The sequence below is a fragment of the Entelurus aequoreus genome, linkage group LG03 (genome assembly GCF_033978785.1).
Source record: "Entelurus aequoreus isolate RoL-2023_Sb linkage group LG03, RoL_Eaeq_v1.1, whole genome shotgun sequence".
Lineage (NCBI taxonomy): Eukaryota > Metazoa > Chordata > Actinopteri > Syngnathiformes > Syngnathidae > Entelurus > Entelurus aequoreus.
In genome coordinates, this window is record NC_084733.1 from 59,509,267 (window position 1) to 59,534,092 (window position 24,826).

Sequence of the window (24,826 nt, forward strand, 5' to 3'; positions counted from 1 at the left end):
GCGGCTGGTGAATTTTGTTTTAGGTGGGGCTGAAAGTTTGCAAACCAAACCCCTGTAGGGGGGTCATCCTCCCCCAGAAGATTTATTTGTGATTTTCACATACAAATATTGAAGATCTTTGCTCCTTCTCAACTCTGTGCTAATATTATTTTCATCAAATACAACCAATTAATGTTAAATCTTACTTGTGAAAAGTAATCCCCCGATTCCTATTTTCAACAGTCCGCTCATTTGAGCAGGAAAACGCTGAACACCATCTTTGTTTTCTACCTGTCAACTGTCAGTTTAGCATCTTTGTTTTCTACCTGTCAACTGTCAGTTTAGGCTCCTCATCACCACTTCAAGATGCAATTTGCTCGCGTCACAGCAACCAATATTGCGTCTACTTATAAGATGTCTATGGTTATAACATCGTTTCAAACACAGCAATATGTTGCGTCCACTGCAGTTTGCTACCTTATTCATACTTTTTGTCAAGTGATTTTTTTAAGCAGGGTTGCATGAGGTACCTATACATAACGTTACGTTAGTCAATGTATCACACACAGTAACATAACGTTAGTCAATGTATCACACACAGTAACGTAACGTTAGACGTCGGTCAGCAGCACCGCATATTTTAGCCACCTACAAAAAGACAAACATAGTCAAATAAAGGTCAGTTAAAATTTATACTATATTAAGAATATGTGTACATATTGCATAGGGCCCTGACATGTAAAAAGTACAACTCTGTTCATTGTTATGTTCATGTATTTGTTATGTTTTTCATGTGTACGCACACATCAACACACATACAGTTTGAGATGAGATAAGGTAAGAACAGGATAGAAAGTGCTGTGGAACTAGTTACAATGCAATATGCCATGGAAATACAATGTTAACACTTTTGTACAAATAAGTACAGTTGCACTTGTTTTTGCAAATGTGTTTATTCTGTAAAGGAATTAGTTAAATGTTTAAAATTGTTTAAACTATTAAAATGACTGGTTAATAGTGCTATTATGAATTGCAATGTCAGTACTATTTTTTTTCCTGCTATTTCAAAAGCACTTGTTTTAATAAATAAATACAGCGTTTTAAAAGCATACACAATCTGTGTAAAAATATGTCTGTGGTTAAAAGGACTTGAAAGGACTCGAAACTCAAAATGCAGGACTTGTGACTTGACTTGAGACTTTCCAGTCTTGACTTTGGACTTGACTCGGGACTTGCCTGTCTTGACTCGGGACTTGACTCGAGACTTGAGGGCAAAGACTTGAGACTTACTTGTGACTTGCAAAGCAATGACTTGGTCCCACCTCTGCTATTAACTATAAAATGCAGGCCATTTTATTTACCCCGAGAATTCAGTACTATGATCCCCATTGCACTCACCCCCAGCAGTGTACATTCCTCCCAGTGCTAACACCAAAGAAGCTTTGAATGCTTTGTACTGCTCCATCAATGAACAGCAATCTACACATCCAGAGGGAGTTTTCATCGTGGCAGGGGATTTTAATCAAGCTAACATGAAAACTGTGTTCCCTCATTTCCATCAATATGTGAATTTTGCAACCAGGGGTGGAAGAAAGCTGAACTTGGTGTTCAGCAATATTAAACATGCGTATAAAGCTGCACCACGCCCCCACCTCGGCTCCTCAGACCATCTATCTGTGATGCTAATTCCTGCATACAAGCCCCTGCTGATCAGGAAGCAAGCTACAGTGAAGCAGGTGAGGACCTGGCCAGAGGGAGCAATGGAAGCATTACAAGACTGCTTCAAAACCACAGACTGGGATATGTTCAAGACAGCCGCCACCAAAAACCATCACACATGTGTGGAGGAGTATGCAGAGTCTGTGTCTGCATACATTCAGAAGTGCATGGAGGATGTCAGTGTGATCAAGAACATCCCCACACGGGCCAAAGAGAAACCCTAGATGAACAGTGAGGTACGTGCAATGCTAAAGGCTCGGAACAAGGCTTTTAAGTCTGGCGACATGGTAGCATTAAAAATAGCCAGAGCTAACCTGAACCGTGCCATTAAGGTTGCAAAGCGTGCTCACAGTCAGAAAGTGCAGGACTTCTTCGACAACCCCACAAACACTAGACGAATGTGGCAGGGCATACAGGTCATCACGGACTATAAAGCTGCCCCACCGAGAGCTCAACCTGGACATAGCGGATGTCCAGAAAACCCTGAAGAGAGTGAACCCCCGAAAGGCACCGGGACCTGATGACATTCCGGGCAAGGTGCTTAAGGGATGTGCAGACCAGCTGGCTAGGGTTCTCACAAACATCTTCAACATCCCAGGTTGTGGTACCAGTATGTTTTAAGTCGGCCACAATCATTCCAGTGCCTAAAAAACCCACAATCTCCTCCCTCAATGATTACCGCCCCATTGCACTCACCCCCATCATAATGAAGTGCTTCGAGAGGCTGGTCTCCACATTCGACCCATACCAGTTTGCTTATCGCCCTAACCGCTCCACAGAGGACGCCATCTCCTCTGCACTCCACCTGAGCATCTGGAAGGAAAGGACACACACGTGTGTGTCCTTTCCTTCCAGATGTTCTAAGTGCGGATGTTGTTTCTGGACTTCAGCTCAGCATTCAACACCATCATCCCGCAGCACTTGGTGAGCAAACTGGCCCCCCTTGGATTCAGTACCCCCCTATGCAACTGGCTGCTGACTTCCTCACAGACAGACCACAGTCTGTGAGAGTGGGCAACAACACCTCCAGTGTCCCCCCAGGGCTGCGTCCTGAGTCCGCTGCTGTTCACGTTGATGACCCATGACTGCTGCGCCAGGTTCACTACTAACCACATTGTGAAGTATGCGGATGACACGACAGTAGTGGGCGTCATCCGTGACAACAAAGACATGGACTACAGGGAAGAGGTGAAACATCTGGTTGACTGGTGCAGAACCGACAACCTGGTCCTGAATGTCGACAAGACCAAGGAGATCATCATTGACTTCAGGAAGCACCAGTCAAGCCACGCTCCACTCTTCATCAACGGCACAGCGGTGGAGATGGTAAGCAGCACCAAGTTCCTGGGGGTGCAGATAACTGACAATATAACCTGGTCCCTACACATTGTAAAAAGAGCTCAGCAGTGCATGCATTTTTTGCGTCGGATGAAAAGAGCACAGCTCCCTCCCCCCATTCTCAGTACATTCTACAGAGGCACTATAGAGAGCCTGCTGACCAACAGCATCTTTGTCTGGACTGGAGCCTGCAATGCCTCAGACTGGAAGTCTCTCCAGAGAGTGGTGAGGACGGCGGAAAAGATCATCAGGACTCCTCTTCCTCCTATCCAGGAGATCGCAAAAAGCCGCTGCCTGACCAGGGCTCAGAAAATCTGCAAGGACTCCTCCCACCCCCACCAAGGACTGTTTTCACTGCTGGACTCTAGAAAGAGGTTCCGCAGAACCTCCAGGTTCTGTAACAGCTTCTTCCCTCTGGCCGCAAGACTCTTGAATGCATCATAATTATCCCCTCAACTCCCCCCAAAATGGATTAACACGCTGGAATAAAAAAGACAATATAACATACATCCATAAACATGGATGCATATGAAAAAGTGCAATATATTTATCTGTACAGTAACCTATTTATTTATTTATATATGCACCTTATTGCTTTTTTATCCTGCACTACCATGAGCTAATGAAACTAAATTTTGTTCTTACCTGTACAGTAAAGTTCCAATTTAAATGACAATAAAAAGGAAGTCTAAGTCTATACATATATATATACCTACATCTATCAATACATACACATATACATACCTACTTCCATCCATACATACATACACACACACACACACATATATATATAAACTAACAAATCCATACAGAGGCCTGCGGGGCAGTGATACAAGTTTCGGCACCCACTGTCCAGCGAGAACTAGCCGATCACCTCACCTCCTCCCCACAGGTCCGGCAGCACACACCCCAGCCCCAAACGACGGCACGACACTGGCCGCGAAGGACGGTGCGGCAGAGCGTAAGGGCAGGCCCGGACCGACACCCGACAAGCCAACCAACATGACAACAAACGAGACAACAAACCATGTGTATGTGCTGCCACAAGTCACAACATCAACATAAAAAATAAATAAATTGTGTCCCGTGAAAAACCGTCCGACCGGAACTCTCTAATAACTAAAGTTCCGTGGGTGAATTATATATACCCACTACACCGGTAGTTTTTAGCGCTTTTATAGCAAGTCTACTGATAGATATAAGTTATAAATGATAATGGGTTATACTTGTATAGCGCTTTTCTACCTTCAAGGTACTCAAAGCGCTTTGACAGTATTTCCACATTTACCCATTCACACACACATTCACACACTGATGGCGGGAGCTGCCATGCAAGGCGCTAACCAGCAGCCATCAGAGGCAAAGGGTGAAGTGTCTTGCCCAAGGACACAACAAACGTGACTAGGAAGGTAGAAGGTGGGAATTGAACCCCAGTAACCAGCAGCACTCCGATTGCTGGCACAGCCACTCTACCAACTTCGCCACGCTTTATTCTAATTTGTATTAGAAATGGCAACAGTGTAGGATGAATGCCCCACAACAAGAAGATAAAAAAGAAGAAAAAGCTTTTCGACTACAGTGTCGACACAGACTATACAATGGTGGATGTGCACACATTTTCAGGACTTATGCAGATCCCAAATACACATCAGCAGGTACCAGAAGGTAAGAAAAGTTGGTTTTGCATAATATTGCGAAACAAAACACCAGATAGTGTCTGCTCATGGGTGCCATTTTGCGGTCCTTATACACTCATCATAATAAGCAAAGTACGTCTGACTACGGTAGCCGTAATGCTCCGACAATCCATCAAGCGGTGCGGCTTCATACTAAAACATTTTGACAGATTTTGGAGCGCTGTGTGTAATGTTTTATATTCTCAATGGAACATTTAAAGTTTTGGTGTTGTTTACTGCCGTCATTTTGCAGTCTACACATATCTCTTATGTGTAACTGCCATCTCCTGGTCACACTTGTCATTACACCATGTACCAACTATAATAGCTTCAAGGCCGGTAGGCACAACCAGAATTATTCCGTACATTAGGCAGACAGAGTTATCAGGCGCACTGTCGATTTTTGAGAAAATGAAAGGATTTTACCTCTTACAGTCCAAAAAATACGGTAAATGAAATTAGCAAAAATCCCGCGGCACCCTCAAGTTGAAAGAATAAAAGTGAAATGGTCCACTACTGTACACCATTAAAATACAGTAGTATTGCAGTATACTGTATATGTACATGCATATAATAATGATAATGGATTAGACTTACAAAGCGCTTTTCAAAACACTCAAAGCGCGTTACTGTGAGAACTGAAAACCCATCACATGCTGGTGGTGGTGATCATATGTGTTATTATTGATATAGAAATAGACTTATGTTATATTTCATATTGCTACCATGGTACATTTTTGTCTACTTTATACCTGCATTATCCTTTCTATCCTTACCCTTTCCATCCTTTGTTTCACACAGTAGCTCAGTTACAATTTCCCTTATGGATCAATAAAGTTTGTCTAAGTCTATTTATTATTATTTTACCACAACACAATTGTATGTACTGGTACTTTTCTTCAGTTATTTATGACTCCCTTCTTATGCGGTGTATTTGGTTAGTACTTTGTTTTCTAATTAGCCTGATGTAAGCCTAATGTGTGTGTTAAATGATAATCTTTATGAATAACACATTTTTATATCATTAAATGAGGTTTTAATTTTTAAATAGGTTATATAATTATTGAAAATTATTCAAATCAAGAGTAAGACTACTTATTCAGTGTCAATGAGTTAATTGAGTTGGGCCGCGAGGTCAAAATGGTTAAAAAACCACAAGGAACTGTCATAGGACCGCTTTAACACAAAACACATTTTATAGAGAATAATTACGGTTTTAAATGCAGAAAACAATGCAAAATAATGTAATTTCCTCTCTACAACCAGTACTTTTTCCTACACATTGAACCACGCTCTTTATATAATTATGCGCTAATTCATGTATTTTTCTGGATTCAGAAGCTGCCAATAAATTTAGCATGGTCACATCAGACCAAAAATGAAATGATTTTATGTGCGTCTTACGGTCTGAAAAATACGGTAAATGAAATGAGCAAAAATCCCGCGGCACCCTCAAATTGAAAGAATAAAAGTGAAATGGTCCACTACTTGTACACCTTTGAAATAAAGTAGTTTTGCAGTATCCTGTATGTACATGTATATAATAATGATAATGGATTACATTTATATAGCACGTTTCAAAACACTCAAAGCGTGTTACTGTGAGAACTGAGAACCCATCACATACTGGTGGTGGTGGTGATCATATGTGTGTGTTTATTATTGATATAGTGATGTAGCGGTTTAGGAATTAAAGTACTTTTTGATTTTTAACTAACCTTCTTTATTGCATGTTTTTTTAACTGTAACTGTGTTTCCTTTTTGATATTTATATATATATATATATATATATATATATATTATATATATATATATATATATATATATATATATATATATATATATATATATATATATATAAACAAGTGCAACTGTACTTATTGTATATATATATATATATATATATATATATATATATATATATATATATATATATATATATATATATATATATATATATATATATATATATATATATATATATATATATATACAATATGCTTCTTAACCAAACCGGCAATAAAATAAAAGTGCAAATGAAAATACAGCTTCACCACTTAGCGCAAGAATGTGACCTAAGAAATTTCTCAATGACTTTAGCTCTGAACTTCTTTGTTTGAGATTGTTATTATTGCCACAAGTGGTGGAAAAGTGTTTTGCAACTGAATATCGCTGTGGCCCATACAGCTGAGAAACAGATGGCTGCCCTCTAGTTGGTGCTTATGGCCCAACAATGGTTCCTATGGTTAAGAAACACTAGTCCAGATAATATGTATTGGATATGTTTTTGTGTAAATTTTGCTCCACAGTCATATTTATAAGCTGTTTTTTGAGTCAGTCTGCAAGATGTTCCAGTGTTTCCAGATTGTAAATGAAACCATTATATCCAAAACTATTACATTTTATCTTTTGAAAATGTACACTGTTTAAATATATATATTGCAGTCGTCACCCATTTTTTTTCCAGACATGGTCATAAATAACTTCATATACACGATACAGATTCACCCTGTCACAACATCTGCGATCAACACACTCGCAGTTCGAGTCTTAAAAAAAAAGCTGCTTTCATGTTAGAGCATGTTAAAAAGCTTAGATCAAAATACTACTTTTGTGAATAGGGGAGTGGCTAAGATGCACACGCAGTAGTTTACCTCTGCAGTAACTCCGGTGAAAACTGCAAGATTTAATTCAAATTCTGCTTCTTTTTTTTTTTTACTAAAACTGACAACGTTTGGCCAACTACTGTATATGCATGCCTATCACTCTGGGTGAGTTATACTCTGTCAAAACATAGATAACAACGATTATGCCCAGGACACAAAGAGGGAAGCAATCAGAGTCACCTGTGGCCGTAAACGAGCTCGAGGCTTGCGCTGAGATGGCGTCATCAACTTTGGAGAAGTTGCTAGATAAGATACTCGAGTCTATGAACAAACGTTTTGACATGCTTGAGGAAAAGCTTTAGGCTCTGGACATGGAGCAGCAAGGTTCCGACCACGAGTGCCGCATTGAAGCGCTCAAACAAAAACTGACTGAAACGCAGAAGAGCAGTGAGAAATTGGCAGCTAAAATAGACGAATTGGAAGGGCGCTCAAGACGTAATAACATAAAAATAGTCGGGATACCAGAGCAAGAAGAAAAGGGAAGACCTACAGATTTCGTTGCGGACCTGATACCAAAGTTGTTTGGAGCGAGTAACTTCTCCAAGCCAGTGGTGGACCGCGCGCACCGTGTCCCGCTCGCTCGCTATGGTGACGGCAAGCGCCCCAGGAGCATCATCGCAAGAATACACTTCTACCAGGACAAGTAGCTACATCTTCGACTGAGCCGCGGCCAGGAGCTGATCTACAACGGCCTGCGCGTGTTCCTGTTGCCAGACTACACTGCCGAGGTGACAGCGCAAAGACGGGCCTTTCGAGAGGTAATGAACATGCTGCGGGAGAAGGAAATCAAGTTTATGCTACGTTTTCCAACTCGCCTGCATGTGGAGTACAACGGCCAGGTAAAGGTGTTTATCTCTCCTACAGACACTAAGACCTTCATTATAAAACATCTTAGTGGCTAATCATCAGTAACGGCTCTACCACACAAGGCTTATAATAAGCATAAAGCAGAAATACACTTTTTCACTGAGGTTTATTTCACCGGAGGACGCAGGAAAAAAAAAGAAAAACACTTCGCTGCTGAGCTATTGCTGGGAACAGTGAACGCAACTACGAGTGTGCGCCCTACGCCTGAAGACGGGGGTGGGGGACTTTTGGACTGGGGAATCGACCAACACGACGTCTTATGGACAACATCGCAATGGAGATTTCACTCCAAAACATTGAACTACACACGATGGGGACAGAGGGAGGGGGTGAACAATGGGGTGTGAGTGTTGTGTATGTGTGAATCTGAGCATGAATGTGGAGGAGAGAGGTGCACAATCATATTTCAACTTACCAATTACCAGTGTTGGGACCAGTGTTGGGTTGGTTACTGAAAACCAGTAACTAGTTACAGTTACTAGTTACTTCATTTCAAAAGTAACTCAGTTACTAACTCAGTTACTTACACCAAAAAGTTATGCGTTACTGTGAAAAGTAACTATTTAGTTACTTCTTTTTTTCTTCTTTTTTTTTTTAAAGCTCCCATTAATGCCCTTTTAGCCTTCATGTCAGTACTGTTATTGCACTGGAGAATAATACAATCTGTTGATCAACTTGACATGCATTTGCATCACTGAACTCTGCTAAGCAATGTGGTCTACATACAACACACAAAGACAAAGATATGTTTCAAAGGGCCAATTTGCAGAGGTGGGACCAAGTCATTGCTTTGCAAGTCACAAGTAAGTCTCAAGTCTTTGCCCTCAAGTCTCGAGTCAAGTCCCGAGTCAAGACAGGCAAGTCCCGAGTCAAGTCCAAAGTCAAGACTGGAAAGTCTCAAGTCAAGTCCCAAGTCCTGCATTTTGAATTTCGAGTCATTTCTAGTCCTTTTAACCACAGACTAATATATTTACACAGATTGTGTATGCTTTTAAAACGCTGTATTTATTTATTAAAACAAGTGCATTTGAAATTGCAGGAAAAAAAATAGTGCTGACATTGCACTTCATAATAGCACTATTATCCAGTCATTTTAAACATTTAACTCATTCCTTTACAGAATAAACACATTTGAAAAAACAAGTGCAACTGTACTTATTTGCACAAAAGTGTTAACATTGTATTTCCATGGCATATTGCATTGTAACTAGTTCCACAGCAGTTTCTATCCTGTTCTTACCTGATCTCATTGATCTCATCTCATACTGAATGTGTGTTGATGTGTGCGTACATATGAAAAACATAACAAAAACATGAACAAAACAATGAACAGAGTTGTACTTTTAGATGTCAGGGCCCTATGCAATATGTACACATATTCTTAATATAGTATACATTTTAACTGACCTTTATTTGACTATGTTTGTGTTTTTGTAGGTGGCTAAAATACGCGGTGCTGCTGATCGCGTTTAACGTTACGTTACTGTGTGTGATACATTGATTAACGTAATGTTATGTATAGGTACCTCATGCAGCCCTGCTTAAAAAAAATCACTTGACAAAAAGTATGAATAAGGTTAGCGAACTGCAGTGGACGCAACAGATTGCCGTGTTTGTAATGACGTTATAACCATAGACATCTTATAAGTAGACACAGCATTGGTTGCTGTGACACGAGTAATTTGGCCGCCATCTTGAAGTGGTGATGAGGAGCCGGCGATCAGCCTAAACTGACAGTTGACAGGTAGAAAACAAAGATGGTGTTCAGCATTTTCTTGCTCAAATGAGCGGACTGTTGAAAATAGGAATCGGGGGATTACTTTTCACAAGTAAAATTTAACATTAATGTACTATTGGTTGTATTTTATGAAAATAATATTACCACAGAGTTGAGAAGGAGCAAAGATCTTCAATATTTGTATGTGAAAATCACAAAGAAATCTTCTGGGGGAGGATGACCCCCCTACGGAGGTTTGGTTTACAAACTTTCAGCCCCACCTAAAACAAAATTCACCAGCCGCCACTGATTATGATGCATTCTCATTTTAGGCAAAATATAAGACAATACTTTCTTAACAGTATAATTGTAACCAGGAATAAGTCTTCAAGTAACAATATTCAAATACTAACATTGTTGGGTAAGACAGAATTTGGTTTTATTCTGAATCTAGTGAAACAGATTGGTGATTTTAGCTGATATAAAGACTTACAGGTGTTTATATATGTTTATGTTGAAGTATTTGGCAGATGCTTTTATCCAAAGCGACATACATAAAAAATACATATAAAACAATGACTGTAAACATGATCATTTAAGGGAAGAATGTAATACAAAATATCAATACAAAGTGTCAAGACAGAATAAACTCTCTGCTGCTGCAGCAACAGAGATACAGTCTATAAGATGTATAGATATCTAATGTTTTCATACATTGTTTATGTATGATATACGCATGTATATATAACCTAATCATATTGTTTCTTCAATTTAAAAATAGCTGACCGTTTTTTTCCCCTTTCTCTGGGATTATATTACCAGTTTTGATCTCGGACGTCTGGTCACTTATAGCGTATAAGAATATTATATTACTGTTAAGCAAACTATGAATAATAAAACACGCCAAAACATGTTTCCTTTATCATAGCTACACGTATGACAAAAAAGCGCGTGAAAATCAGTGGTATTCAGTGAGGTAAGATGAATTAAATGCGCTGACAGTTCATTGCTCCTGCCAAATGAATTGCACTAGTGGAGCGATCACCACTCCAAGATGGCGGCCCCGCGTCTCGTCTGCGCCTGTAGGCAGTAGCGCTCCATGCTGCGTACCCTTATAAGATGTCTATGGTTATAACGTTAGCAATGAGTTTACAGCCTCACTGATTTAACTACACAGCAAATAAAAGTCACGTTACTTAGCCAATAAACGTTAGCTTACATTCAAAACTTACCCTTCTTTGTGTATCTTCAAATGTTGAACGAAGTTGGAAGTTGTTACGTCTCCGTCTGTAATATTCGAACTGCATGATTTGGGCTATTCGTTTTTTGTTGACCGAGTCGTAGTTTTAATACCCAAACAAAATTAACTTTGGCATAATTGTTTCTCACTGCCACATTGTTTGACAATCTTCTTCATTGGTTGTCCTGCAATTTGATTGGATGAGAGCTGTGGGATGAAAACAGCGTAGATCTAATTTGATTGGCTGTTGTAATGAGAGCACACCAGCTGACAGGAACAACACGCTGATAGACACAGACAAAGAAAAGGAAAAATACGGAGCGGCACGCTCCCAAATAACTTTTTAATCTTTGGGTTTTGGGGAAAGTAGCAAGTCATGTCAAGTCAAAAGGCTCAAGTCCAAGTGAAGTCACAAGTCATTGATGTTAAAGTCTAACTCTAGTTGCAAGTCTCTTTACATTTTGTCAAGTTGAGTCCAAAGTCATCAAATTCATGACTCGAGTCTGACTCGAGTCCAAGTCATGTGACTCGAGTCCACACCTCTGCCAATTTGTTTCTGGCCTGAACAAATTGACAAAACTATTTTAAATAGCTGCAACATAGCATACATAAGTAACAAACAGCATAATAACAGCATAGCTGAAAAGCAAGAAAGGCACACACTACATACACAAAGCCTTACCAGGCATTTTTTCCTCAAGGAATTCTGACACAAAATCATGTCTGAAGCCCAGAACACTCTACACATTTCCCCAGTTTTAGTTTAGAGATAAGGAAAGATTGGCCTGGCCCACTAGGATCCCTCTTTATGTTTGTGAACTTTATAGTCTATACATTTAGAGTGATGTGATAATCAAACACTCTAGAAGTCTAGAATGAAAGAGTATATAAGAGAATTGACAGCAACGTTCCATCTAAGGTGCGCGCCTGTGCAATAGCGCACTGCTCAAGCATCCTCTGCGCACGGCAAATCTATGCCACGCATAAAATCAAATAAAAAAATAAGCGCATAACAATTTTCGACACACGGACACGACAGAGAAAACACTTTTCGTCATCCTTGTTCGAATATTGTAACGTCTGTCGAGACGCTTTGAGGACATGAATTCCATCCATCACTTTACTGAGCAAAACTCTTTATTGTCGGCCATAAACACATCACCAAAACATTAGTAAAAAAAATGATATCTAGCAAAAGTAGTCATTTTCTGCAGTACAAACCAGACCAAAAGCAACTTTGTTATATCAACAGCAGCCGCTCGCTCTTTCTCACTTGCGCCAACACATGCACATAAGGCACTTAGCCAGTGAGGCGTTTACAGCCACACAAAAAGTGGGACAACTCCAACACCACACATAAAGTGTCATTCCAGGTTGTTACACTATGATTTACCAATCAAATGTGTGCTTATTCTAGTGTCATTTATTGGGAATCTTAATTTATAAATATTAATAATTAAATGCTGTTAGTATAGTAAATAAATACTAATAAAAATATATTGTTTACAAACAGGAAGTTGCAGGAATGTACACATGATCCCCTGCTTACATCTCATTGTGCAACATGAGAATGTTTTAATTGGGAACTAAATGCAATATCTGAAAGGGGTACAAACTATTTCCAAAGCAGGACCTCCACCCAGACAAACAATACAAGTACACAGTTCATGAAAAACAATATTTGTTGTTATTGTCATTGTAAGTGGGCCTAAACACTTATATTAGAAATGGAAATGACTGCTGTCATTTGATTATAATAATAAGAGAATGTTGTCTGTCTATCTGTGTTGGCCCTGCAATGGGTGGGGACTTGTCCAGGGTGTACCCCGCCTTCCGCCTGAATGCAGCTGAGATAGGCTCCAGCAACCCCGAAAGGGACAAGCGGTAAAAAATGGATGGATGGATGGAGATTGAAGTTGTTATTTAGTCAGGTTTGGGACAGGTGTGCTGCTGGTGTAGCCACAGTGTGCACGTCTGATGTTGCTCACATGGGCTCCACTGAATGCTCAGAGAGTTTTTGCGTTTGCTCACACATGAACAATTAGAGGGAACATTGATTGACAGAGTGTGTACCTTCAGTGCTGAATGATGAGCAGAGGCAGAGTTAATCCTTAAGTGGTGGTGGTGGAGGTGAAGTAGCATTGGAGTCGCTGTCTCTCTTTACTAGCTTCGTCGAAGCATGTTGCTTATGTAGCTTGTTTCAGCAGATTTGAATTGCTGTTTTGGGCAGTAGATGGGATCTTTGATCCAAAGCACAATTTACATTTAACTAAAATGTTACTTTCTTTGTGCTCGACAAAAGAAAAGTAGTGAAAATATCTCCATGTTAACAAACTCGACTGCAGCTCCGCCATGATCAGACACGCCCCCCCTCCTCTCTCTCTTCCCTCCCCACACTCACACTCACACACACAAAGAGCGCATGTCTCTTTTCCTCGGCTTGTGACACAAGAAGAATCAGAACGATGACACTGAAGCGTTCCGATAAAACACACTTTATACTACATAAAAAGTAACGTAAAATAACGCAGTAACGCATCATGTAGTAACGGTAACTGAGTTACTGAATATAAAAAATAACGCGTTAGATTACTAGTTACCGCCGAAACTAACGGTGTTACAGTAACGCGTTAGTCCCAACACTGGTTGGGACTAATGCGTTACTTTGTAAACAAAAATGGAGATTTATTCCACAATTATTAATATATGAAGATTTTAAAGAGTATATGAACAAGATTATCCAAGATTTTATTGAGATGAATAAGGAAGCCCTTAAAGCTACTGTGAGAGGATATTTAATTTCATTTGAAAGCTCAAAACAAAGAGAAGCAAGAAAAAGGCAGACAGAATTAAAAAAAAGAAATTAAAGAAATGGAAGAAATTCATATATATTTTCTTTTGCAGTCTGACTACAATAAGATGCTGAAACTGAAAAATGAATACAACTCTATTCTTGACGGGGAAGTTTCTAAACTCTTACTGACAAATAAACAAAAACATTTTGAAATATCTGATAAACCACAAAAACTTCTGTCTAGACAGCTCAAAGGAGATCAAGCCAAAGCTGCTATCCACAAAATATGCTCAAAAACAGGTGAAACATGTACAGATTTACAGGATATCAACAATGTCTTTAAGACTTCTATTCAGAATTATATAAATCTAGTTCAGCTATATCGGCTAATGATTTAAATGATTTTTTTACTCCATTAAACCTACCTCAACTGAGTCCAACTCATCTGAACTCTTTAGACAATACTATTTCAACTGAAGAACTGGTAAAAGCACTGAGATATTTCTCCGTGAATAAAAGCCCTGGTCCAGATGGATTTGGTGCAGAGTTTATCAAGCTTTTAGTGAAATACTGTCCCCTACAATACTTAGAATGTTAAATGACTCTTTTTTTAAACAACAAACTCCCAAGCTCCTTGTATGAAGCCCATATATGTATAATACCAAAAAAGGGAAAAAAAATCCACTCCATCCAGCCAATTATAGGCCTATCTCCCTGCTCAATCTAGGCCATAAGATTCTAACTAAGGTACTCGCAACAAGGTTAAGCAACCACATAACAGAAATTATTCATCCGGACCAGGTCGGTTTCATCCCGGACAGACCTTCTTTCGGCAATGTACGGAGATTATTGAACTTGTTGTACTCGGACTGCACAGGAAACAAAAAGGCAGCCGTCCTGACTCTGGATGCTCATAAAGCTTTTGATTAAATTGAGTGGGCTTATCTATTTCATGTTCTCAAATTATTTGGGTTTGGAGAAAATTTTATAAAATGGGTTGAAATAATTTATTTTGCACCAAAATCATATGTCATAACCAATAATGTAATATCGGATAGTTTTGAATTGCATCGCAGTGTGGCGATTGCCGAATGTAAGGGCGAAACGCCCTTACTTTTTAATTTGGCCCTAGAACCACTGGCTATTGGTTTAAGAATGAACTCAATATTAAAGGATTTTCAGTGGGCACATCAGAGAGTCTCATCTCACTTTATGCAGATGATGTACTTGTTACACTTACTGAGCCAGAAATTGCATTACCACTTCTTTTAGAATATGTAGACTCGTTTGGTAGAATGTCTGGTTATAAAATAAACTGGTCCAAAAGCGAGCTTTTGTTCCTAGGAGATAATGTTAAGATCAGTCAAAACCCAGTTAAAGTTGCAGAAAACTATATATCCTATCTCAGCTTAAAAATATCTAAAAAATTATGAATCATTACTAAAATTGAACTTTACTGAAGTCTTTGAGAAACTGAAAGGGCGTATTGAGTATTGGAAGACCCTACCTCTCTCTATGTTAGGTAGAGTGAATGCTATCAAAATGATCACTCTGCCAAAATGTATCTATCTTTTTCAAAACATACCTATTCGAATTCCTGCAGATTTTTTCCAAAAACTTGAATCTTTAGTTCTAGATTTTGTGTGGGGATATAAAAAACGCAGAATATCCAAAAAGCACTTATTCAGATCTACAAAGAAAGGGGGACTGGGTCTTCCAATGTTCAAAAATTATTACTGGGCATCAAATCTGAACGCATTGACCTATTGGAAGATGGGGTTCCCAAATAATTAATCACTTAATTCTGCTCCCTTGTGGCTGAAATTGGAACTGCAGTCATTAGTTAAACCTTACAAGTCATTGCTATTTCTACTTTTTACTAAACCAGTCTCTTCTATTAAATCAACAAGCCATAATGTAGTAGTAAGAAATTATATCAAAATTGTTTCTCAAATTAAAAAACAATTGAATATTTCCAATGTGTCACAATCATGCATTTATTCCATCGATAACAGACAGAACATTTTTTAACTGGTACAGTTAAAGTACTCAAATGGAATTAAATGCATAAAAGACATTTATTTCGAGGACAGTCTTGCGTCATTTGAGCGCTTTTCTAAGTACCCAAAGTCGCTGTACATGTTAAAAACCCATCATTCATTCACACCTGGTGGTAAGCTACTTTCGTAGCCACAGCTGCCCTGGGGTAGACTGACGGAAGCGTGGCTGCCAATTTGCGCCTACGGCCCCTCCGACCACCACCTATCATTCATTCAACATTCATTCACGGCACCGGGGGCAAGGGTGAAGTGTCCTGCCCAAGGACACAACGACATGGTAAGAGGCGGGGAGCGAACCTGCAACCCTCAGGTTTCTGACACGGGCGCTCTACCCACTACGTCATGCCGCCCCTACTATTGCTTTTTTGTGTCACTTTTGATATGGTTTTGTCACGGTTTACTTGCTTTTTTTTTGTGACTTTTTATTGTGTATTTTTTTTGCATCTGATCAAGGCCTGTGACTTTCTTCTTCTTTTTTAAGTGTGAACGGTGGAGAGGTCCTCGGGAGGTGATCTTGTGATCACTTCCTGAGGATCCTTGATGCCGAGGAATATTCATCCATCTTGCTATGGTCTGGATAGCCTGCTGATCCTGAGCCAGAGGGGGATGGATGGATATATATACAATATCTGGGTATTTTTTCCAATAATGTCTATACTGTAAACCTTGAGTTGTTAAAGTTCAAGTGCACCTCTCTCCTCAAGTGTGCATGTGAGTGTGTATGAGAGGATGTGTGCCTGTATGAAGGGTCTGTGTGAGCAAAGTATGACTGTCAAATGAGATTTTAACTGTAAAATTCAATAAAATATATTTGAAAAAGAAAAAATACTACTTTTGTGTTTTCTCATAGCCTGAAGCAGAGAGAGTTACTCCACCACTGCCTGAGAGCTCGACTTAATATCCAAATAAGTACTGACGTCACAACTTAGCCATAATGCAAAATCCAGCGAAGAGCGGCATCCAAAACTCCGTGCAAGCTCACGCCAAAAGGCTTAAACCCTATGATTTGATGTGTTGCCATTTTTTAACACAAGTATCCAAGATTGTAACAAGATGTATAATTCAGAAACGAGGAAAATAATTATAGATCCCTTTTAACATTTGTGTGTGTCTGGGACAACTTAATTGGACTTGCATTATTTAGTATGGGAGTCATTGATTTGATTTCTGTATGATTCAGTCTTTGACGTTTTGGAACGGATTACTAACGAAAATAGCAGTCAAATTAATCAAAAATATGCCCGCTCTTGGCAAACAATGTACATGGTTAAATGCATTTGGTATTTTACGTGGCTGTAAATAACAAGACCTACAGTATATAAATGTTTGACATTCACTGAATATTCCTGACGAGTCGTGAACATACCATCACATTGTGGGGGTTGATTGCTCCACTGATGTCCTTCACAAAAAATTACAGCAGCACCAGTCAATTCAAAGCCATGATGACAGGAGTACAGAGCCAGCAGTTTTCCAGGTATCGAGGACAGCACGTAATCCCCATGCTTGATCTGTCCTGGCCAGCCACAGCTTTTTAAATCTGAAAAGAATAACATAAAATGGTGACACACATACACATATATATATATGTATATATATGTCTTAGATTATCCAAAAAATAGTGCTCGATACCGTGGTAGAGCGTAATATGTATGTGTGGGAAAAAAATCACAAGACTATTTCATCTCTACAGGCCTGTTTCATGAGGGGTTTTCCTCAATCCTCAGGATTGAGGAAAACCCCTCATGAAACAGGCCTGTAGAGATGAAATAGTCTTGTGATTTTTTTCCCACACATACATATATATATATATATATATATATATATATATATATATATATATATATATATATATATATATATATATATATATATATATATATATATATATATATATACCGTATCTTTCGGAGTATAAGTCACACCCGCCGAAAATGCATAATAAAGAAGGAGAAAAATATATATAAGTCGCACTGGAGTATAAGTCGCATTTTTTGGGGAAATTTATTTCATAAAATCCAACACCAAGAATAGACATTTGAAAGGCAATTTAAAATAAATAAAGAAGAGTGAACAACAGGCTGAATTAGTGTACGTTATATGACACATACATAACCAACTGAGAACGTGCCTGGTATGTTAAAGTTAAAGTTAAAGTACCAATGATTGTCATACACACACTAGGTGTGGCGAAATTATTCTCTGCATTTGACCCATCACCCTTGATCACCCCCTGGGAGGTGAGGGGGCAGCAGCGGTGGCCGCGCCCGGGAATCATTTTTGGTGATTTAACCCCCAATTCCAACCCTTGAGGCTGAGTGCCAAGCAGGTAAGAGTCATTCAAATAACTATAACATATAGAACATGCTATACGTTTACCAAACAATCTGTCACTCCTAATCGCTAAATCCGATGAAATCTTATACGTCTAGTCTCTTACGTGAATGAGCTAAATAATGTTATTTGATATTTTACGGTAATGTGTTAATAATTTCACACATAAGTCGCTCCTGAGTATAAGTCACACCCCTGGCCAAACTATGAAAAAAACTGCGACTTATAGTCAGAAAAATACGGTATATATATATATATATATATATATATATATATATATATATATATATATATATATATATATATATATATATATATACACATATACATTTATATATATATATACATATACTGTACATATATAATTAGTTTATCAAGCACACCTTTACTATTTTCCTCTCTCCACCCCTCCAGGTTAATTGCTGGTAAATCATGACATGAGACATAACCTGAAGGGTACTTCTCAAATTTGAAAGCATCGGGAGGGACTTCAATGATGTCACTATTGTCACAGATGATCTTCGACAGCGAAAACTTCAGAAGCTCGTCCCGCTGCTGTTGGTTAAACATACCTTCTGCCTCCCACCAAAATCTTCAGGAACAGAAATTATTATCTAAAAAAAATTATGACTTTTGTTGAGTAACTTTACAGTGTGGATCTCACCTGTCGCCATCACGAAGTGCCTTCATCTGCTTTCCAATCAGGCATGCAAAGACAGGACCAACTCTTGCACCTGGTAGAAAAATCTCAACCAGCCCCCCCAGCCACACGTCTATGTTGTTCGGGTGTTTGTAGATTTGAAGTATCTTTCCAGCAACACTCCCATTTATTACAAAATGTGTAAAGCCTTCAAGTGTCTGAATGCGCTTGAGTCCACAAAACTCTCTCCAATCATTATATCCTGAAAAGCACATTGCGTGAAGTTAATTCATTTATCATAAAATCAAAACCCTCACACTTAGTACACAGTAATGGTTTGATTATTCACTTTGACGTGATCGGTTGCACAATTTTGACCTATTTTCGATTTTCAAAATTATACATACTGGTTTAAATATATACATACAGTCACCTAAATGTTATTATTAGTGATCTCAGAATGTATCTTCGCTCCACAAGTCCAAACACTATAAGAGTAAAAGTGTTGTTAGTGATCATGATTGAATAAAACTTTTTCATCTTTTGAGGTTGTGGAGGTTGCGTCCTCGCAGTCCCACTGTCAGACACGGCACCGGAGCCAAGCATGTAGGTTTAACAAGGTTTTAATGACACAGTTGTCAACAAAAGTTTTCTCTCCTAATGGAACGTGACTTTTCAGCCACGTCTGTATCCTCCTCCTCCTCCTGCTCCCGGCCGCTTACTGTTAAGGACAACAGAAATGTTAAGGACCTGTGAAATCTAATCACCTGCCAGCTGTGTCTCGCCGTCAGCACTGCCACGCCCCCGTCTGATGGCGGTCTGTCCTCAGCACCACGGACAGAGGCAGTGACTTTTTCTCCTGCAGGCAGCGCTGACTACACCGACCCCCACATACCTCTACAGCCAGACTTAGGCCGGGACATCGTCCGGCTGCGCCTAATCCGCCTCCGCATGAGGGCGGGAGACAAAGTCCGCCACGGCCATCTGTGCCCCCGGCCTATGGATCACTCTGAAATGGTAGGGTTGTAAAGCGAGATACCAAAGGGTGATCCGCGCGTTGGCATCTTTCATGCGGTGGAGCCATTGGAGGGGTTTGTGGTCCGAGCGGAGGCTGAACGGGCGTCCCAGCAGGTAGTACCGGAGGGCACCGACCGCCCACCGGATGGCGAGGCACTCCCTCTCCACCGTGCTATATCGGGTTTCCCGTTCTGACAGTTTCCTGCTGATGTACAGGACGGGGTGGTCGTTGCCCCCCTTCTACTGGGATAAAACAGCTCCCAGCCCTCTGCCCGACGCGTCCGCCTGCAAAAGAAATGGGAGGGAAAAATCAGGCATGTGCAGTACCGGCTCCTCGCAAAGTGCTTTCCTCACCTTCTCGAATGCCTGCTGGCACTGCTCCGTCCACTGGACCAGATCTGGAGCACCTTTTCGTGTGAGATCAGTTAGTGGGCTGGTCAGGTCCGCAAACCGTGCAGTTGTCCCCCTGGATGAGGACATCATCCAGATAGGCGGCAGCATATGCCGCGTAGGGCCGCAGTACCCGGTCCATAAGTCTCTGAAATGTGGCGGGGGCACCGAAAAAGCCGAACGGAAGGGTCACAAATTGGTATAAACCTTCCGGAGTGGAGAATGCGTTTTTTTCCTTAGACGCTGGAGACAAGGGAATCTGCCAGTAGCCTTTAGTCAAATCCAGTGTCGTGTAAAAACGAGCAGTGCCCAAACGGTCCAGGAGCTCGTCGACCCGGGGAATTGGGTAGGCGTCAAAATGTGACACATCATTTACCTTGCAGTAGTCCACACAGAACCGCTCAGACCCATCTTTCTTCCCTACCAGAAGTATGGGGCTGCACCATGCACTGTGTGACTCTTCTATCACTCCCAATTCCAGCATGGTTTTTAATTCCTCCCGAACTACTTTGCGTTTGTGTTCGGGTAGCCTATAGGGCCGAGACCTCACCGTCATGCCTGGGCTGGTCTCTATGTGATGCTGGGTGAGTTTCGTGCGGCCTGGCAGGGGGAGAACACGTCAGCAAAATGCTGCTGCAAATTGGCCACATCTGCTTTCTGTGACAGCGTAAGATGATTATCACAGCGGAGAGGGATGTGCCGGGGGGAGAGGGGAACCTTCAGACCTAGCTCCTCGCTCTCTGCTATCCCCGTCACCAGGGAGACAGGCTTCGCTTCCCTCCAACCTTTTAGGAGGTTGTGGTGGTATATTTGGGTTGCCCCGCCCTGGTCAGCCTGCCTGACCTCATAACCCACGTCGCCTCAATCCCCGCTTCCGCCATCCTAGTCACTGCCGTTGTGTCCTTGGGCAAGACACTTTACCCACCTGTTCCCAGTGCCACCCACACTGGTTTAAATGTAACCTAGATATTGGGTTTCACAATGTAAAGCGCTTTGAGTCACTTGAGAAAAAGCACTATATAAATGTAATTCACTTCACACTTCACCTACTCGTCGTGTGACCACAAAGGGTCCTTGCCACTTGGCGAGTAATTTGGAGCTGGACGTTGGGAGTAATACAAGTACTTTCTCTCCCGGTGAAAATTGTCTAAGTTGTGTCCCCTTGTTATACAGGCGTTGCTGACGTTCATGGGCTCGGAGCAAATTCTCACGTGGCAAGTGCCCCAATGTGTGGAGTTTTGCTCTCAAGTCCGTGACGTATTGAATTTTGTTTTTACTGGGGCTTGGACCTTCCTCCCAGCTTCCCCCGCGGGGCTTCCTGCCGAACAACAGTTCAAATGGGGAAAACCCCGTGGAGGCCTGAGGAACCTCCCACACTGCAAATAACAGGGGATCCAACCATTTATGCCAGTCTGGTTTGTCCTCGTGTACAAACTTCCGGATCATGGATTTAAAGGTTCTATTAAGCCGCTCTACCAGCCCATCAGTCTTTGGGTGGTAAACGCTTGTCCGAATGGATTTGATCCCCAATAATCCGTACAGTTCCTTTAACGTGCGTGCCCTGGTCAGTCAGAATCTCTTTCGGGATTCCGACTCGGGAGATAACTTGAAACAGTGCCTGTGCGACACTCTTTGCAGAGATGGAGCGCAGCGGTACTGCTTCGGGATAGCGTGTTGCGTAATCCACCAGGACTAGCGCAAAGCGATATCCCTGGGTGCTCGGGTGAAATGGTCCGACGAAGTCCATGCCAATTCGCTCAAATGGGACCTCCATGAGTAGTAATGGCCGCAAAGGCGCCCTAGGAGTGGCCGCGGGGTTGACTAGTTGACAGTCCCGGCAAGCCGCGCACCAGCGGCATACGTCTGCCTGAATGCCTGGCCAATAGAAACGGACCATTATCCGGTTGAGTGTTTTATCATACCCCATGCGCCGCCGGGAAATTATTTTCCAGGCGGCGCATTTTAACCCGATGGGTGATATTCTCTCCTGTCTGAGTGTCACGACTCACTCTGTATAAACTGTCCCTAATCAATGCAAAGTGAGGGAAATCCTGCGCTATCCCCGGGCGAACCCGCTGCCCATCAATTGATATCACTTGGTCCCAGGTCGTGCCCAGAGTGTCATCTCGAGACTGCTGGAGTGGAAAATCATCCATGGGGCGCCAATGGGGAACCGGGGAAACCTCTTGCAAAGTCCCCGCCGGCTCCTCTTCCCCCTCCCCCCCGGCAGCGTCGGATAATCTCGCGTCGCCGCTGAGAACAGCGCGGCTATCCCCTTTCCCTACCGGTCATGAACGCACCCCTGCGCACTGCTTTATTAATCCGTTAAACCCCGGCCAATTGGTTTTGCGGATCTTCCGCCTCCGCCATCCAGTGCATTCCCACGGCCGCCAATGTTGGCGCTGCCGCCGTGGTTGTCCTCGGTCCGGACCGCTCGCAGCACTTGGTTTTGCTGCGAAATTTGCTCTTGCATGGCTTCCCTCTGCCGCTGGTTCGATGTTGACACCTCGGCTATGAGCTGCCCCAGCGCCGCTATTGGGCTTGGTGTCGACATTGTCCTTCTTGTTTAATTGGGTGCCAAATGTGGAGGTTGCGTCCTCGCAGTCCCACTGTCAGACACGGCACCGGACCCAAGCGGGTAGGTTTAACAATGTTTTAATGACACAGTTGTCAACAAAAGTTTTCTCTCCTAATACAACGTGACTTTTCAGCCACGTCCGTATCTTCCTCCTTCTCCTGCTCCCGGCCGCTTACTGTTAAGGACAACAGATGATTAGATTAACACGTACCACCTGTGAAATCTAATCACCTGCCAGCTGTGTCTCGCCGTCAGCACTGCCACGCCCCTGTCTGATGGCGCTCTGTCCTCAGCACCACGGACAGAGGCGGTGACTTTTTTTCCTGCAGGCAGCGCTGACTACACCTCCCCCCACAGAGGTATATACTGCATACCGGTATATTTGGCCATAACTTGGTTGCGTTATTTAGAATGGAATGATTTTTCAAAAGCATTTTTTTCTTTCTTTTCCATGCGAGGTAGTCAAATCAAAGCTAAATTTATTGCAACGTTATGCTTAGGACATTTAGCACACCCCTTATGGCTGAGGAATTCACATTAGTCGCATACTTTTGGTCTTGACCTCTGTATGTATATTATATGATCATGTATATTTTAATTGTGTGCTTCTAGGAATGACCTTTTTGCAGAACGGACAATATTTACAAAAGAAACAATAATGAAATACAAAACTATGTCTGTCTGTAAATAAATAGATTAGGAATGTGATTTAGTTCAGAAATCGCCACAGTATGTGTTCCCACAGCTCGACCCATGTCTTCTATTGCGACGGACAGCCTTTGGGCTCCTTGAATGCGGTCGTTTTCCGAATTTGGTGATATACCAGGGCAATGCCCAGCCCAATCAGCAGATGCCCAGGGATCACGGTTCCAAATAGGTAGATATCTTCCACGTCCTTGACGGAGAGCACCGAGAGGCACATGATTCTCCACTTCTCCCAGGAGTCTCTCACGTACCCCAGAGCAATCGTTCCGTCAGGGCAGCCAGGCTCCCTAGAACCTCTCTTCCTTGTCGAGAAGATTTTGGCAAGTGAGTCGAGAGTCCAGCTAATCAATTCCAAGTTGGTGTTTAGATTTGGAGGACAGCGCAGAGAAAGAGGCTCCAAAAAGTATAGACATGACAAAGACAAAGAGAGCAAGCAGGGAGAGATCGAGAGGGATGAAAAATGGGACTGCCTCCTCCGAGTGCCTAGGCAGAAAAATTATTATGGTGCCTGTATAAGGACCGCAAAATGGCATCTACTGGCAGACATATTATCTGGCATTTTGTTTCGTAATATTATGTAAAACCAACTTTCCTTACCTTCTGGTACTTGCTGATGTGTATTTGGGATCTGCATAAATCCTGAAAATGTGCGTGTGTCCGCTATTGTACTTTGTGGCAACACTGCAGTCAATAAGCTTCTTTTTCCCTATCTTCTTGTTATGGGACATTCATCCTCCGCTGTTGCCATTTCTAATATAAAGTAGCGTAAAGTTCTAACTTATATTTCGCTATGGAAGCGCTAAAAACTACCCATGTAGTGGGCTTACCTAATTCACCGACGGAACTTTAGTTATTAAAGCTTGCCGGTCGGACGTTTTTTCACGGGACACATTGTTGTTGCACTAGTGAGCCATGAATGAGGAGATGCTGCTGCTCTGTTATTGATTTAAGAAAAGTCTATATGTCATTAAAACAGTTAGCTCCATCTTTTGACACATTTTCGACTCCCGTCCTTGCACGCTTCACCGGTACAACAAAACCACGTAAAAAAGACCGCCCACAAAACGATGCATCCTGAAGCAAAGGTCAGAAAGCGACTTGAAGAT

At 41.5% G+C, this 24,826-nt stretch overlaps 2 protein-coding genes across 2 annotated transcripts in view; one reads left to right on the plus strand and one right to left on the minus strand.

The window, feature by feature from the left end:
• zgc:136872 (uncharacterized protein LOC678524 homolog) overlaps positions 1-4,066 on the plus strand; it is a 70,205-nt gene extending 66,139 nt beyond the window's left edge. Inside the window, exon 23 of the mRNA XM_062042312.1 lies at positions 3,929-4,066. The gene's annotated coding sequence lies outside the window, so the exon portion shown is untranslated. The remainder of the gene's footprint in view (positions 1-3,928) is intronic.
• tpo (thyroid peroxidase) overlaps positions 1-24,826 on the minus strand; it is a 112,201-nt gene that overhangs the window by 3,741 nt on the left and 83,634 nt on the right. The window contains exons 9-11 of the mRNA XM_062040859.1: positions 19,055-19,292; positions 18,774-18,982; positions 17,423-17,596 (exon numbers count right to left, since the gene is read on the minus strand). Of these exons, the coding sequence (XP_061896843.1) occupies positions 17,423-17,596; positions 18,774-18,982; positions 19,055-19,292 (621 nt within the window). The remainder of the gene's footprint in view (positions 1-17,422; positions 17,597-18,773; positions 18,983-19,054; positions 19,293-24,826) is intronic.